General features: G+C 45.0%; 1 protein-coding gene across 3 annotated transcripts in view; it reads right to left on the bottom strand.

Moving 5' to 3' along the window:
• The window catches only part of LOC142582929 (hemicentin-2-like), a 275,657-nt gene that overhangs the window by 27,379 nt on the left and 230,306 nt on the right, over positions 1-17,972 (bottom strand). For all 3 annotated transcript variants that reach the window (XM_075693066.1, XM_075693068.1, XM_075693067.1), the window contains exons 4-5: positions 16,902-17,219; positions 5,903-6,199 (exon numbers count right to left, since the gene is read on the bottom strand). In XM_075693066.1, coding sequence (XP_075549181.1) covers positions 5,903-6,199; positions 16,902-17,219 — 615 coding nt within the window. The remainder of the gene's footprint in view (positions 1-5,902; positions 6,200-16,901; positions 17,220-17,972) is intronic.

Below are 17,972 nucleotides of genomic sequence, written 5' to 3'. Positions count from 1 at the left end.
GAGCATTCGTTTACAGAATGTCCAACTGACAACAGTTGTCCAGCTCTACTGCTGAGCGATTTCCAGTAGCTTGATGTTCCTCGAACTGTGCACAAGTGATTTCCTAATTTCGACAGGTCGAGCCAATACGAGACTCGGGACGCTGTACCAGAGTCCTTCGCACCAACGGGATCGCAGATGCGAAAGAAGAGACAAAGGAATCAGCGGGTTGGACATTCTTTGACGCAGTGCGAATTGTGCATCTTCTATCTCTCACTGGGAAAGCAAGCAAGGCTAAAGTGCTCGTAATATATCCATTGAAAAAACTGAAACGCAGTTTGGAGTAGCGGTGCTCCAAAGGCCCCATTCTTGCAGTCACGAATAAAAGTGCACAGAACCGGAATGGCTAATTTAGCGCCGATTTTTATTACAACCTGATCAGCGTCAGTGCGCGAACGCTAAGTCCAGCTTCGCCGCTGGTGTCACAGAGTAGAACGAACTCCCTCTCGCGTTGGGATCGAGTGATACCATGTTACGAGCGGCAAGCAATCAAGACTTGTATTGCAATCAGCCTGGACTGTCATTGCGAAATTAGCTGCATGCAATTAGTCGTTCTTTCCGGCCCTGTCACAACGAAAGTAGGCGGTAGCAGTGGGGTTTCGTGGGTGGTGAAGCCGGACTCATTGACGCGCTTGGCAGGCATTGTGCCTAATTGGGTGGTTCGAGCGCCAAAGCTTTCAAAAGAGTACGTAGTGAATGAGCGTGAGATGTTTTTAGTGCTGCGACTGTCCGCATAAAGCATATAATTGCAACTGGAGCTTATTCAGTGCACGATAGTTGATAAATTAGTGAAGTGTTCCTCGCTGCACTTGCTTGAGACAAGTGGCAACTTTCGGAGAAGTAAATCACGATAAACCGAAGATGCTTTAAATAGCTCCAAGACACCCGCGCCAGCTAAACGATGCGTATGAAACAAACAGAAGCGGCTGTTGGCGGCGCAAAAGTTAGCCTTGCCACAGAATAAGTATTAAGTGGCAGCCACCTACACAAAAAATGACCAAAACGAAACGGATAAAATTAAGTTTTCGATTGCGTCACCAGACACTAAACATAGACAAAATGCCAATTTACAGCAATATTTGTCGGCGTCGATGACGTGGTTGCCTGTGTATGTGCTATTGCATTTCCTCACCAGTGCAATGCTTGTATTGCTTAAAGAATACGTAGTACAGACCCACCGTGTTCTATATGAAAATCTCATGCAGTCAGCGTCTGCGAAAAACTCGAGCGGAAATGGCAACATCAAACTGCTTGATAGCAGTAGCTTTGCAAGTCGTACTAATTAAGGCGGTGGCAAAAACTTTATTTATTTTTTGTCCGGCAAGCTAATAGGGTGGGCTTCACCCTGCCTAGGCGTCTGCCACGAGCCTTCGCGCTCTGACAGCGTATAGCCGGCCCGCTGAAGTGCCCACAGTCGATCTCCTGGGGCTGAGCATTAAGAACCGATAAATTCACGGTCGAGGTTAAACTAGCCCTAACAGCAACTCCTTTTCGCCTTTCTGTTTAAGCTGGCTTTAGCTGTACGAAATGAAAGCAAGCATTTCGCTGGTTCCCTTACGGCGACAGCAATCACAGATAACAAGCCCCTCTCCTCAAGAGCAGCGCGACACGCACGAGGAACTATATAACAAAAATAATGATAGGAAGGAAAAAGCTAGAAGATGCCTTCTGGGAGGAATCAATCCGCTCCTTCGGAAGTATCGCAGCGAGGCCGCACTTCGCGCTGCTCGTGTGAATGGCTGCGTGGCGGGTAATGGAACGGCGCGTATGCGCGCTGCACAGGGGAGCGTGAAGCGTGCTGAATAAGCTGCCGGTAGTGATCCGAATATATGCACGTATTGTGCGTGCCCCCGTGGGGAGGAAAGATACGTTTGCGCCCGTTTTGCGCCAGTTCTATGTATACTCTCTCGCTTCTTGTTTTTTTTTTTTTGGTTCTGTAACTGAAAAGACTTTAATGTGCATTCGTTCATTCCCATTCTTTTCCTGCTGACTGGCTTCCCGTGTTATTCTGTATTCTGGGCGTTTCTCTCTCTCTCTCTCTTTTTTTCTTTGTCTAGAAAAGGAAAAAAAACTCACTTTTGATATTTGCTTTGACACTTTTACAGCCTGCATTTGTCTTCCGTTTATAGTATTGTGCTACGCAAGGCAGAGACGCCGACTCACGCTCAAAGATACCGTGGCTTTTATATATATACATATTTGCCTGTATATCTTTCCCGGGACTTCCTGTTTGTCGTTTGGGTTCGGCCGGAGAGCCCCCTTTCTGAGAGTGAATCATGACGTGGGTCCCCTTGATAGCTTTCAAGATGTGAACTCCGCTGCTTGCCGTTTCACTACATTAAACTTTACGCCCGTCGAGGCGTTCAGAGATGATGGATCTCCCTTTTAGGCTTTGTAGAGAACGAGCCATGCACGTTTCCATAAATATGCTTTCTTAGTAGCGGACATTTGGCATGCTGTGACGAGAGTACGGCTCTGGTTTATACGAGAAAAATGAATAATTGCATTGCTGCTCTCTTTGTACAGGATTTGAGTCTGTCGGTGGAGTCCCTGTCGGCAAGTCTCCGGTGTCCCCAGGAACGTAGTTACGGACGCCACAGGCTGAGCATTTTTTTTAAAGGGTCAAAAATATTTGACGTTGTAAATTGAAGGGGGAGACCGGCAGGGCTGCGCCTCTGCCGGTCCCCCTTTCACTCAAGAGGAAATGATGAAGCTAATTAGGGCTCAGGATCAGACCTCTCAAATCCTGGAAGTCCAGAGGGCTCGCGAGAGGGCCGTCAGGTTTCACCTGATGGTCCCCGAGTGGGCCTAGCCAGGTGACGTGGAGTTCGCTTACGTCTATAGTGGACCAAATAAAGTTGTTTCACTCACTCACTCACTCACTCACTCACTCACTCACTCACTCACTCACGCTGTAAATCCCTCACCTGAGCTGCTCGGCAGGCTTTCCTTTAGTGATCTTGTCTCATGGTCTGAATCTTTGAGCTAGACCCGCCGTGGTTGTATAATGGCTATGGTGTTGGGCTGAGAAGCACGAGGCAGCGGGATCGAATCCCGGTCACAACGGCCACATTTTCATGGGGGGCGAAATGGGAAAACACTCGTGTGTTTAGATTTAGGTGAACGTTAAAGAAACCCAAGTGGTACAAGTTTCCGGCGTTCCCCACTACGGCATGCCTCATAATCAGATCGTGGTTTTGGTACGTAAAAGCCCATAATTTAATTTTATTTCAGCTTGGTATGTTCGCCTTTCTTTTTTTCTGAAAATCATGCTGTTATTGTTTCACGGGTCTCAAGTATTTATGGCAGTTATAAGGAATAATAAAAGAGCACGTCCGGAATATTTCTTTTTTGTAATTGCCAATACTGCTTCTGTGAGAACAAAATATGCCCGCGGTGAGATTAAAACTTGAATATAGTATTTTTTAGCCACTTCAATTAAGTGAAATGGACTGACTCGTCCAGTTCTGCTTACTTCTGTAAAGAACAATAGCGCGAAACTAATATCTATATAAGAAAAGCCAGACAAATTAGACTGAAATTGCCTAGTAAATGTAGTTTCACCGCCCGTCTCAAATATTTGTGACGTAGGTAAGCTTAGTTACATTCTTGCACTACAGCCGCTTCGCAAAGCATACGCTCGTACTTGGTTGCGACGATCGATTTTCTGCGACTACTATTCTTGGCAGGAGCGGCAACGCCTCTTCCAGGCTCGCTCTTGAGGCCTTCTTTATCAAGAAGAATAGAGATAGATGTGCGAGTGAGCCTTCTATCATATTACTGTATACCGAATTTAACTTCTTGCGCAACCGCCTTTGAAGTGAATGTACCGGCTTCTCTTTTGCTTGGTAGGCGCATGCGTAACAAGAGGATATATATATATATATATATATATATATATATATATATATATATATATATATATATATATATATATATATATATATATATATATGCACGATCCTTCCTTCCATTAAACAGTTGTGAGTAGCGCTTGTCCTTGTCCGTCTTTCTTGTGTCCGTGGTTTTATTCGCGCTAAGCTACTACTTCGAATATGGAAGACCAACTAGCCCAACAGTGAACTCTTCTAGAATTCACCATAACTAGTACCTAATGCAGAAAAAAAATCAGAAAGGCTAGAAAAAGCAGGAGAGAGACCCCCGGCGTTCTCAATTTCGGCTTTTGTTCACCGACGCTGATTACCAGAAACAACGAAACCTATTGCCGTTACCAGAAAACATGCCATAAGGCTATAAGTTTGCTCGAAGGAGGTCATGTACTTATAGAAATTAAGGGCTCACCATAAATGTCGGAACAGCGCCGGTGAATCCATTGTCTACCGTCGTTCGGCCGTACACTTGCAGCCGAAGTTAAAAAGACACACTGGTCGTACTTGGCACGAGCAATGAGCATTGTTTAAAACTGTGCGAATATTCCAAGTTTGCAATACGAATTGAATATTGTTTGCTGTTATATTCGTATTTCGTTTTTCAACTCACTATGTCTATATATATATATATATATATATATATAAATATATATGTCGTGGAATATTCCTTTCATTCGAATACTCTAAGGGAAAACAACAGTGATCACAGTCTACAGCGAGAAAAATTAATGCGAGTACAGTATAGTCTTAATTATCCCGCAGCAAGAAAACCACGGTTCTTGCGCAGACAAAGAAGTTCCTGAAGGAGCACGTGAAGATTACGTATGCACAGTAGTTACCAGCCGTTAAAGAGAACGAACTGGCCGTCCCGATTTAGGCGAAGTAATTTGTTGTTTGTCCCATATCACCATGTTTGGATTCTTTCAAAACGATGTGCGGGGCCGTGTCGTACGGCGCTTAGCTTTTCACCTAGCACTACGCTCTACTAAATGCATTTGGCGATATGCTCTGTTCTTTGTTTTAATATTACTATCGATATCATGGAGCATCATGTATGATTATACTTACTGTCGTTTCTCATTTGAAAGCCTCTCAATTGTCCTAACACATGGTTTTTCATGGCAATATAGATACGAAATAACGTAAATAAGCCTTTTATTTTTCAGACGTAGTCCACGACAGTTTTCATTTCGTTGTCTTTAAAATTTTGAAACATTAAAGGTTCATTTCATTATTCGGTCATTTTCCCCGAATATTCGTATTTGATTCGATTCAAAATTTCGCTTTTCGAGCACCGCTAGTATTTTTACTTCCAGTAGTGCAGATCGAAGTCAGTGCTTGCTCTGAAACGCCGCGTAGCAGAGGCTACGCTCTGTAATACGGCGGCAGCGGACTGTACTTGATTGATTCTTACGTTTTCGTTGGGAAGTAAGCACAAGAAATACATAAGAAGGCCAAAGGGATGCAAAGATTATTGCCTTCGAGCGCATTAGCGTTAAAATAAAAAGAACTTATACACAAAGAAGCGCCCATAACCAGCGCTTGTGTCTATATTACGAATTTCATTATAGCACAGGGCCAAGATAACGTAATACTTTTCCACTCTGTTTTCTATTCCAAATCCGCCCTAAACACCACCCCCCTCCCGCCCCCACTGATATGGCAAATCCACCACAAGAACTTCGTGGTTGGCCGACATTTTCCGGGCAGCGCCCCAAAATAAACACAGTGTAGAATAGCTTTACGTTATCGAGGCCCGCTGTTTGCTAAAAGATTCCGAACGTGGCACACTTTCCCGTTAGACACACGTGTTCAGCTGTCCTCCTTGTGTCGTCGGACTCGTGTAGCTGGTGAAGGAACGGGCCACTCCAAGGCCTCACTCACTACATGTCTGACGCAGCTGAACAGCGCACTAACCTAGAATAAAGTGCCAACAATTTTCCGCCGCGCACTAACCACAACAGCGCACTTACAAAGGATGTCCAGGTGGGCAATGTTCGAAGAGTTTCCCCAGCCGATGTCATTCCGCAGGCCGCAGCTGTACCGCCCACGGTCTCGCCGCGTCAGCTGCCGTATGGTGAGAGTGGGCAGCCCCGGATTGCTGGGCTCCAGTCGTTCGTCCTCGTCGAATCGCAGAGGCGCGTCGTCCTTGAACCAGCGCATGTCGAGGATCATGCGTGGGTTGGCTGTGTACGAGCAGTGCAGCACCACGTGACCTCCTTCCTTCACCACACCCACGCGGCTCTGCTCGATCTTGACCTCTGGTGGATCTGCGTGTGCAACAGACGAGGAAAAAAATATAATTAAAGAAGAGCTAAGCTACCGCACCTAACTGTAATTGTGACCGGCTCCTCCTCATGGATATACGTAAGTGTTTGTAGACGAGACTACTAGGCAAATGCAGAAACCGGCGTTTCAACTAAAGTGAACTGCAAACAGTTATTTCACTTAGTTGTTATGCTCGCCCCACAATACCGTTTTACTTTTGTCTACGTCTGTAACTAAAGAAGTACAGCAGCCTGAAACTCACTTTTGTTTAGTTGTCGTTTATACAATCGGATCGCTGTTTCGCATTCAAACAAACCTGTAATTCAATTTGATGATAAATGGTCAAGGCGGGCGTGCTGTCATATTCAATAGGTAGCCCAGTCCTAGTAATCTTACAATGAAAGGTTCCCAGCATGACATGCGGCATTCTCTATGCCGCTCCATATTCCTATCACTTTTCATTTGCTTTTCTTTCTTAGGTTGTTTTCTCTCCTTCTGTATAACTCATGTTCTATTGCTTTTGTTTACAATACTGCCTTTCTTGCGCTCATGGGCTTTAGTTTTCTTTTTCAACGTTTTATAAACCTTTTTGCAGGACTTCTGTTGAATATATTTGGGCTATTTATTTAACTCTATACCAAGACTTACTTCGGTTGATTCGATGTGCTATGGTCGCTATATTTAAACATCTGTAATTCACTGCCTCCCTTTCCCAAATAATTAGCCAATACATTTTGTGGATTACATCTGTTCTCACTAAGTGAGCAGAAACAGTACTTCCCACTCAGTTACACTGGAGGGTCACTGTCTGTTACTTTTATTGTCTACGCGCCCTCTGTATTCTCCCCGTTCACTGCCAGACCTACGAGAACTGCTATTCGTCACAACTGCTACAAGGATATGTTCTTACGTGATTCCAAGTTTAACGGAACTCCACACAGATTATACTTGCGTGTTCACCACGTGCCATGTCGAAAGCATCACATCACATACTACGACAGCTGCAATACACAATCGCAAAAAAAAAGAGAATCAGTACGAGTTATTGAGCGCATCCCTTACTATTTCTTTTCAGTGCTGATAAATGATAGTTCTCGGCCAACTTTTTTGTATTCATTTAAATGCAATAGCAACATTACGCACATTCGAGTCTCGTTCGCACCGTCGTGCTGTCCCGCTATAGACAGCGCATGCGCGAACCGGTTGTGGAATGTTAAAGAGTCCTCAGAGACGCGCTCTGCTCATTACTGCAAGAACGAGCGTGGATGCACCGCCACGCTCTGCTCAATCGGCTCTGCGCGAGCAAGGATAGTGTTCTGGTTTTCTCTGCGGGCATGAGCTTTGCGCGCTCACACACACGAGTGTTGCAGCTCAGGAGCCGTGTGCAAACCACATCGCGGTGCATACACTGGTCTCAGTCGAATGGATAGTAAGCGAAGTGAAACTAAATCTAATTTTAATCCTTTCATTAGGCGCTGACCAACACCGTACGGTATTGCGCCGATCCCGCCTCGTGCACCATCGAGATGCGACGCCCGCGACCCCACCGTTGGTGCTACTCCTCGCACCAGCGTTCTGACACGCCTGGTGCCTGCATGGGAGTTGTTCCTGTGGCGCAGCAGCAGTAGCTTGGCGTGCTGCGTAATGCAATGTTCCTTCCGCGTATTGTCAGAACAGCATGCGAGGATCTCGAGGGTAACGCTGAGCCTTGCTATCACTTTCAATGCTTTGTATTCAGAGGACACTGCCAAGTATTTATTGTACCATAGTTTATGGCCACGCTATAGCACTAAGCCACTTATCGCTTGTCAGTTTTATTATTCTCGTCAGTTGAAACGTCGGCACACGTTTACCATCAGTCAGTAAAGCAATAAAACGGGAGATAATACTATGAAGGAGACTCGTGCCATTATTTTATGATTGTATGGAAACAAATACCTGGTCAGGCAGACAAAGCGACATCTTTTGAAATAGAAGGCCTGTCAGCACAACTGCTTCAATAAACAAAACTGTTCTTGTTGCTCCTAGCAGACCGGGAGGAACTGGCAAATTAGCTCGAGAAAGCCAACTGAATTCTCACATATATTGCTCTATAATATGCTAATACAATATCTAATATATATTTTGATGCTTTATTCAACCACCATAGCCGGTTCGGTTCATATGGCTGTTATTAATGGAAAATCGAGCCTTTTCGATCCCCCAGCTTCTCTCGCGTTGTGCTGCAGTACTAATAAAAACTTGTACCGAGGCTTGTCTTTCCATCAGATAATGCGCTACTAACGTCAATAAAGCGACTTACAATAAAAAGCATGGCGTGCGATAAAGGAAAAGAAAATAGTGCTACCTTTATTTTTCCTTTGTCAACAGCCTCTTTTCGCTCATTCATAAACCCCACTTCTACAGCGCTAGAGTACGGAAGGTGAAACCGGAAAAAAAAAAATAAGAAGGGGAAGAGAACGGAATCGCGACTAATGCATTTTGTGCATGAAACGAAATCAAACTTTATAGAAAAAGAAAATGAAGGGAGGGGTGCGCAGAGTTGCCCGTGGGCTTTACGCCAAACGCTCGCGTTGAGTAATGGCGGCCGGAAAACGTGTCCTGCCTGCAAACGGCTGCTCTAACACCAGGCAGACGGCCCTTCCTTGTTCTAGGGCCAAAGCAAGCGTTATTCGAAACGCTTTCCGTCGCATCCATCATTGCAAATATCCTCCCATCACCCCTGCCTCTAAGCATCACATGTGGACGCTGCTTCACACGTGCTCTACAATGAAATTAGAAGTGCGCAGCCGAAAATCCGGCTGCGCATAAGGGCTTCTCTCTAAAAGGCCGGGTTGTATCCCCCCCGAAAAGCGGGCTCACTTTTATAACACTTGACACCGTCCATCTATCGCCCAAACCACAGCGTATGTGAGCGAAATGGGAAATGAGGAAATGATTGCTTTTTTTTTTTTTTTTGCGACTCGAATCTGGCGAATGGGAGCATGAAATCTCTCGAAGACCTCGCGTGACGGAGGAAGAAATTTGTGGGATGAGACAAAATGTTAAACGCTCCAGCGCGAAAGGGGAACTCCGCGCGAAATTGTGGCTCAGCACAATCTCCCGAAATGTTTACTGAGTGCGATAACACGACCGCTTCTGTACGGCCACCCATGAAAACGACAATAAGACGACTCTGGAGAAAAACATAAAAACAAATCACGAAGAAGGCAATGTGCTGTATTTGCGCTAATAAAGGCGTTTTAGTTGTGTTACAAACTGTCTTTCAATTGCCTCGCAACAATAAAAGTTGAAGAAGTGCGAGTAAGAATTTCAGGTGTGTGCAGTTTTTACACCTGTGATACCTGCATTATACAAATTATTGCAGAAAAAGCAAAATAAAATCAAATGAAAGTAAAAAAATTTTTGTGGCAATTTAGTGGTAAGTGCGAGAGAAATGCGTTAACATTACGTAACACCTCTTTGATTTCCCGGATCCATGATGTAAGCCATGTTCACCACATCGCAAAGTGTTGTTCAGGAGCTCAATCGACACACATCCTGGAGCAGACCAGCGCCAGTTGCTCTCTCTCTCTCTCTCTCTCCATATATATAGCTTTCTTTTTGTTTTAATAGCACCTACGGAAACCCTCATGCACTTAATCTCTCAGCTTTGCCACCGGCCATCCGCTTATGGAATCCTCTTCCCGAGAGCACTGACACACAAAACGGAGAGATAAATTTAGGGAACTCCTGAACCTGTAGTTTCTGTCCTAAAAATATGTCATACTCCGTATACCTGTGTAACGTCATGCAGATTTTTTTTTCCCTCTTTCGTGTCTTGAACTACACCTTTATATTATGCGCGCGAGCAATGTGACAAAATTTATCAGATGTTTTGTACGCTACCCCGACAAGCAATTTCTATTTATCTGAGTATTGTTGTATTGGGACTTTTTATCTCCTTTTCATGCTCTAAATTACACTTTTTTTAGACGATGTTAGATTATGTGTGCGAGCAATGTGCGGAATAAAATTTAACCGATTCTTTTTTTACTACCGTGCCTCCGCATTTGTAACCCTGTTTTGCAGCGATTATTTCCACTCATGTTGGCGATATTCTCGTGTACAACTTTCATGTAGTGATGCCCCCCTTCTCAATGCTCCTCATGTAGCCTGTAAGGTATCTTGAAATAAATAAATCAATAAATAAGTACACACACTTTCGTCTAAGCTCTTCCTTCCTCTCTCTACGTCTGCCACGTGACCATCACACATATACACCATCACAACATGACCCATATACACTTTTTTCCACTATGAAACTGTTAATGCTAATGCAATAAAAAAAACGCCTCTCTGCCTTCCCCGTCAAACAGTCAACCGTGTTAAGTATAGGGGCCTCCTGCCCCCATGTCGCAATATGCTCTGGATCCATACATTAATTTGCATGTATTGTATTTCGCACTCCGTTGTTTATACGTGCGCATGTTCATTTTAATTATGTACCTTATAGGACATATGGCAGGGCGCCTTAAACGATCCGTTTATTGTAATGTGGCTTTACTTCTTCGAGTGTCCCTTAAACACTCACGCATTGTAAAAAACAAATGCCGTAATCAAATTGTTTGATCTGCTGACAGTTCCAGATGCCTTCTTTGAATTCATGGTCCATAAAATTGCGTAGTTGTTTACTTTGTCAACTGGATTTCGCTGTCTTGAGAAAACTCCGTGTTCCTAAGAGGCAAGTTTCCAGGCCGCCTCCTGCGTTTGTGCCGCGTAGACACACTCAAGCACCGCCGAGTGTGCCTTCACACCAATTTCTCTATTTGCAAACTGGGGCCCTACCTCACCGGTTGGCAGCGCGCCCGGACGGCTCCATAACGAGAGACTAACGTAGGCCAGCCCCTTTCGCGAGATAAAAGCGTCACCGCGAAGCCGCTCGTAATTCAGTTTTTCTCTGACGCCCTTCGGCCGCCATTTTCAGTCCCAAATATGGCCCGGAAAGCCCTTCGAAAGACACACCCGCGACAGCGCTGACCACTGCTGCTCGCTCTTAAGTCAGGCACACGTGGACACCGCCGTCCACGCACCTTAATGGCGTCAGCACTTCGGGCGTAGGGAAGCCAGGACCTGGACGGACGTGCCAGCCGCGAGGCAGGAGCAGCTGCCCGGTTCCTTCCGACAAGGCCTTGCACGACGGGCCAAGCGCGCACCTTGAAGAGCCCGCGGCGGCCGTTCTCGCCTATATACCTCTCTGGCCCCCTTCTGCGCGGCTCTCGTGCGAGCCTACGCGAAGGGCTCTCCTATCGCCGAGCAATTTCCTCGGCGGAAGCCGGCCGGTATTGCTTCGCTCTTCCAGCACCCTCTTTGCCCGGAAATAGGGCCAACATTAGCGCGGTCTACTCATCCCGGGACACTCTCGAAGCTGCGGCGGCGCTTGGCTTATTTTGCCCGTGTCCTCTGCGGAGATATCCGTTCCGAAAGGAAGAAAGGTGGCCCGGTGTGAGATGGGGAACAGAAAAGGGAAAAGGAGGGCGCGGGCTCTAAGGATGAGGCTCGTAAATTAAACGCCGGCACCGCGAGCAGGAGGGCGGTGACTGTGGGCCGCCCTTTGTCGGAGCGAGTGTACACACACTGCCTAACAACCAGGATTCAACAATGCTCCGGCGAGGAACATCATTATAAAACCGGACAACTTCCGTTGCTGCTTGTCACTCCATCGTGTTTTCTTTCTTTCTTCATTTGTTTCTGGTCTCCCTTTCGCACGATGATGGCTAACGATCACGCCTTCCTTTAATAAGGGGACATACAGGGTTAAAAAGTAGTTTTGATATGGTTTTTTTTCTGGCCAACAACAAAGCAGAATTTCCTTTTCTTCTTTTCTTTTCTTTATTTTTTTTTGAGGGAGAGGGTATGTTATGTTCGGGCTGTCTGACTTTAGGACAACCGCGTTTATAAAGCAGGTATTTCCACGTCCTGTTTCATTATTTCTTGATGCGCTCAAAGCAGTGATCTGATGATAAGAAGAAACAAGTGATCGTACGATTTAATATCGTGAAACAGACACGGGTGGTGTGCGTTAGTATATTAGGCACGGGCGAAACTAACCTGCATTACGTCTTCGTATGCTGTTGGATTTTTTAACCATGCTTAGTTAAACACATTCTGAGGTTATTAATGGTGACGTGCTGTCATGTACCAGTAGGCGCAGACTGGTAAACACCCTGCGCTACAAGCAATCCACTTTGAACAGTGACGATGATTATGTGATAGCATTATCAGCAGCTGTTTTACCTGCTCCAGGAGACGTGCAATGTCCGCAATTAACGAAGTGGATAGTAAAGCTTAAGATAGCCATGTTTATCCTGTAATTATGGATGCTAACAACTTCAACAACAACAAAAAAAACCGTAGCTGGCAGTGATATCCTATGTCCAAACGCGCAAGGTTAGACTAGTTGGTCAATGGCTTTGACCAGCATGAATGCTTTCTTAAACTTCTTTTGTCGCACTGTCTTACGTTTCTTTTTATGATGTTCATGTTACGACCTTCACTTTCGTGTTGATTAGGTGTCAACCGAACATCGTCGTGTTAACTACTACGTCCGGGACTCAGAAACTGCGCTCGAATATTGCTTTCATTTTTCCTCGGAAGATAGCTCGAGGGCTTCAAAAGTAGTTGGTGTGCTCTTTTTTATACCAGTCAGTGAAGCCAACGAGAAGGAAAGCAAACTGAATTAAGGAACCTTTCTTCTTCTGCGGGCCTCTACGAACGATCATACAGACAGCACGCAAGCAGAGGAGAAGAAAAACGATGGGTTAATATCTTACGAGCTGTCTCACATCTTGGAGGAACGAACGTGCGGCTAACTTCTTTGTAAGTCGAGGCCTTAAAAAGAAATAAAGTAGTCAAGAAGGTAGACTTATAGGCCTCTTTACGGTGCCTTGGTATTGCCCAAGGTGGGACGCACGTCTCAAAGACCAAGTTGGGAAGGTGAGCTGGATCAAACAGAGGTCACAAAAATAAAACGAGAGGAGGGAAAAAGAACACAAATAAGGGAGGGCCTTCGCTGAGGTACGGAAGTCGCTGGTTACTTGGTTCTCTAAGAAGGGAAGTTCTTTTTCCCCTGGGTATCCGTGATGTCCCTGTAGTCCCTACAGCGCGCTTGTTTCGTCAACCGACGGACACGTTGGCACCGCAAGTTCATTTAGTGGCGCATAAAGAGAGGGCTCCGCGGAATCGTTTCAAATAATTCTCGACCTTTCCCATTTTCTGTGGCTATATCCAGGCGCCCACTTTTTTCCCCGCCCAAACTTTACCGACATGGCGTGTAGTGAGGTGCCAGGCAAGAGCAATGCAGCTCCCTCACGCGACTGAATCATTTAGAGACGCACACCTTCCGAGCATAAACGGCGCGGGCATTATTAATCATTAACGGTCCGCGGTTCAGCTCGGGGCTTTAATCGCGCTGATGGAGGCGCAGATCTCAGTAACGCAAGGAGTCGGAAAAGGCCTCGCAAGAAAAGAAGAGGGGAAAAAAATATGTTGCTCGGTTGCCTCCTTTTTCCCGTAGGGCCAAGTTCTCTTTATCCCGCCGTTCTTCTGAGCTACATCTCTAACTCACGACGTAGAAGTTCTGTTTGCTTGCGTGTAAAGCAGTTTTTGCCGTTTACTGTTTTGCTTTTGAGAGGTGCAGCTAAACGAGTGTGCGAGCAATGGCAGGAAAAAGAAATAAATGCCCGATTACAAGATAAAAAAAACTCGATAGGACCTCTATCGCTACGTAAGAAAGGGGGGGGGGGGGCAGTTCGTACAGGTTGCTTGCATTTATTCTTTGCCCTTGAAAAATACCGAAGCTGCAGTCGCGGATACCTTATTGAGTTACGCTGGGCAACCGGAAGAGCACGTGTAACGGCACGACCAACTGCGGCTGAACTAGGAGCACGTTCCCCTATATTTTTGTCATTTATTTCCGTCCAGATTGCCTCGTAACGTGTACACTCATAGTCCACTTGATTTTTCTTACAGATTTACAAAGATCTTTTATCGAACAGCTTTTCTTATTTTTATCCATGCTGCAGATAAAACTTGTCTTGAACTGACGTTCTATTTGGAGTTGTTTTCACAAGCTGGCGAGACTTTCTTTGTAAAGATGTGCTGTCTGCTTTTCAAGTGTGATTTAAGAACCTTGTTAAATCCGTTAAGGCTAAAGAGGCTGGCAATGCCCACATTTGTGTTTGCAAAGCTGCATTAATTTTCCGGATAAAGCATTTTCACCAATATCTGTGGAATTGTACTACTTGAGGATCTGCTGGAACATCTCGTGGCTTCGACACTGCAGCGTAATGTCACCATAACTCAGCGTAGGCAAAATAAGATTGCGATAACCATACAGACGTAGTGCTCGTCTAATACTCTAACTGTAGATATCATTGTTAGTTATTATAGTCGTCCAATACGCGGAAATTTATGCATGCTCGTTGAAAGACGATTCAGTGTGAATGAGCTCATTATCGGACTTTGCGCATGTTTATAAAAATTTGAATTAATTTTATGTGGCTTTATTCTTCGCCATGTTTCGCTTTTTATGCCATCACTGTATAGTCAGACTGTTTTGGTTTGAGCGGTTGAGTTGAGTTGAGTATAGTTGCAGGCTACTGGTGGGATTAGCCTTGCAGTTGCCGCCGGCAATTGCTCCACCTTAGTGACACTTAAAATACATAAATCATATAAATCAGACACAGACCTCACAACTACACATAGTCCCTTCTAAGGTCACCACGTGGAGGCCAATCCGTGTCCTGCAGGTAATTTAAAAGAAGGCGAGAAACCTCCTTCCTACAGAACTGGTTCCCGGGCGGGAAAACACACTAAATTTTGGTAACACGCTATGTGAATAGACGTTTGCATGTCGCTGATAATGAGAGCTTTATATTGCATAGTAGACTAGGTCTCATCAAGTGATGCTTCATTCCTCCACAATTTTCTCTGACTGGTTTTCCTTTTTCTTTAATTTCCTTTTTTCTACATTCCTTGATCGCTGAAGTTCATCTTTGATTATTTTGATAGCCGGCCTGTTGGTGGCCTGTTTTCCCACGGTTTTTATAATTTATTAAACAAAAACAGTATTACCAACTACAGAGAGAAAAGCAGGACTTTCTTAAGTAACAACTCATTCAATTGATATCTACCATATGGAGTTATTTTCACGTTTCCCTCCGTCATATATGAGTGATTCACGCGTATAAGTGACAAAAATTCAAGTTGAGATAGTTGCTCAATCTGAAATGAACATGTCATTAGGTGTGTGACCGCTTAACATCATTTGTTCTATTCCTCGGGCTCTTTTCCTTGGATCATTCAGCATTCTTCGTCAAGACCACAGGGCATGTAGAGATTAACTACAGATCAAGAAATCTGGGTTGGTGTTGTTTTTTGTAGTCGTGGCAATGGGTCAAAAAATATCTACTGCAGTGCTTCCAGACACCTTTCTTAATAAGAAATATACAGTACACATAAACTTAATAGTACTATATGACATGACACAACCGAACAGCACAACAACAGTGATAATACATCACAACATACTAAGAGGTTCAAGTTACGGCAGAACTTACGTTTTCTGTGCAAAAAGAAAACGAAATAATTCGGAAATATTACTAGTTAGTACTTCATGAAAGCAGAACAGTCGTAAGACTCTACAATATGTAAATATTATAACTGTCCAACCAAGTTCTCGCAAGATTGGACTATATTGCATGACTTTATAAGTTTTCTCGAAAGGCTAACTACAACGAAATTTCACATTGGCTAAATTGGTTATCGATGAGCAGTTTTTCCTATTGAATCAAACTTGACAATAACACAGAGCTGGCAAATGGCTAATTTTCGAATTAACAGCCTATAAACACTGCCTAAGCACACAACGCGTACACAGGGTGTTCAGCGGATATGACACATGGCCCAGCACGCTGCCTCCGAGATTTCTCAGCGCAGAACGAGCAGCCGCGTGCGCCACCGTATCTCGGAGGCTATGAGATAGATCCGCGCATTCTTGGTCATACGTCATTTCAGGCGATAATTTTTAACAACTTTTTTTCCAGTTACGGTTTCAAAAACATCTATTGCTTTGCGAGCTTTTCGTTACGCATCCACTTGAATTTCAAACTCAAAATTTTGCACCGATGCCACTGCACAGAGTGATCCTTTTTTTAAGTTTTACGGAATTTTTAGAAATAGCAAGTGGCGGATAGCAGTTCTTGTCCTTGAGTTGGATTAGTCGAAGAAGCGGACATCACCAGCTCCAGAAATCAAAACACATTGCTCAGCTAATTAACAAGAATGCTAATTAAGTTCTTAATTAATTACATTACGGCGCGTATTGTAATTTTCGAATTGTAGCCGACGAGTTTGCAAGACATAAGGTAACTAATTAAGAAGTGAATTCGCGGAATTGTGTTAATTAGATGAATATGGTTATGAATTTTTCGCGCAACTAACATCCGCCTCTCCGAATAATCCAGTTCAAGGAGTAGCGTTATGTTACCTGCAACAGGCTATTTTCAAAAATCCCCTAAATCTTCAAACCGATCACCCCGTATATCTACCCTCTTTAAAGCTAGGCCTTTAGCGCAGTCCAAAATTTTGTTGCACTTGGCCGTTAAATAAATATTCAAATTCGGCGGCGTGCAAGCTGACGCGGACGAGGCGGAGTGCACTCACAGAGGACGAGCAGGTCGACGGTTCTTTCGAGGGGCGGCTCCCCGGAGGCGTCCAGCACGGGATTGCTGCCCTTGCAGGTGAAGCTCCCCTCGTGGTCGTGGCGCGTGAGCACCACTTCGAGCGTGCTCACGGTACGGAACGTACCGTCCCCCAGAGGCTCCACAGCGGGCTGCGGTTGGTGCGACATGCGTGTCGTCCGGTTGTACCACACCGCTTCGGCCACGGGCCGCGCCCCGGATATGACGCAGCGGACCTGCAGAGCAGTGCCCGCTTTGGCCGGCATGCTGGGGCTCTCCATCTCGATCTCCATGGGCTTCACTGTGCACGCCGCAAACAGAGGGGTACATTGTACGAGGTTAACATGACACTTCATGTTGTGTACAAATGCTAGGATAAAAAGTGCATGCGCGCATCTTTTTGCTTGCTGTATGCTGCATTTTTTGACGACAAGAGACCTGCGCAAGCGGCTGTAGCCTAAACTGGTGTTCACTGTGCTGAACGCAGTCTTGCGCTGTGCTATTTTGCCGAGAACGTGACCGACTGCGATCGTGTGTCTGTAGGCTCAGTCTCTCGCTCTACTTTCGTGTTGTACTATCAAATCCCGCTCCCCCATTAAGCACTATGGGGTAGCACACTGGATATCTTATTTTGGTCAACGTCCCGGCCTTTTCCTTACTTTCGTCCCTCTCGCTCACTCTCTTGCCTGGCGAAAATTCCATTGTGCGTATTTCCTTTACAGTCATTAATTAGGGTGCACCGTCAACAATGTTCCAGTCAAATATCTTTACTCCTAGATGCTGTAGATTGTCTTGAAAAATTGCAAGGACGGTACAAATATACCCTATGTATTTTCTGAGAGTCATCATAATTGCAGAGTTACTAAATTTCCGCTTGGCGTAGTCAGAGGTATGACATGTTTTCGTAATAAATATTTGAACAATCGGCCCAAGTCACATGTACAGTTATTGGCGATAGGCACAAGCACGAACGAAAAACCAACCCAATTGTTCATCATTGCTGACGGAATGCAGAACATCGAACACCCAATCAAACATAGTTGTGCATCTAGTG

The sequence above is a fragment of the Dermacentor variabilis genome, chromosome 5 (genome assembly GCF_050947875.1).
Source record: "Dermacentor variabilis isolate Ectoservices chromosome 5, ASM5094787v1, whole genome shotgun sequence".
In the NCBI taxonomy this organism is placed as follows: Eukaryota; Metazoa; Arthropoda; class Arachnida; order Ixodida; family Ixodidae; genus Dermacentor; species Dermacentor variabilis.
Note: the sequence above shows the minus strand (reverse complement) of the source record. Positions and strands in the feature narration are given on the sequence as shown.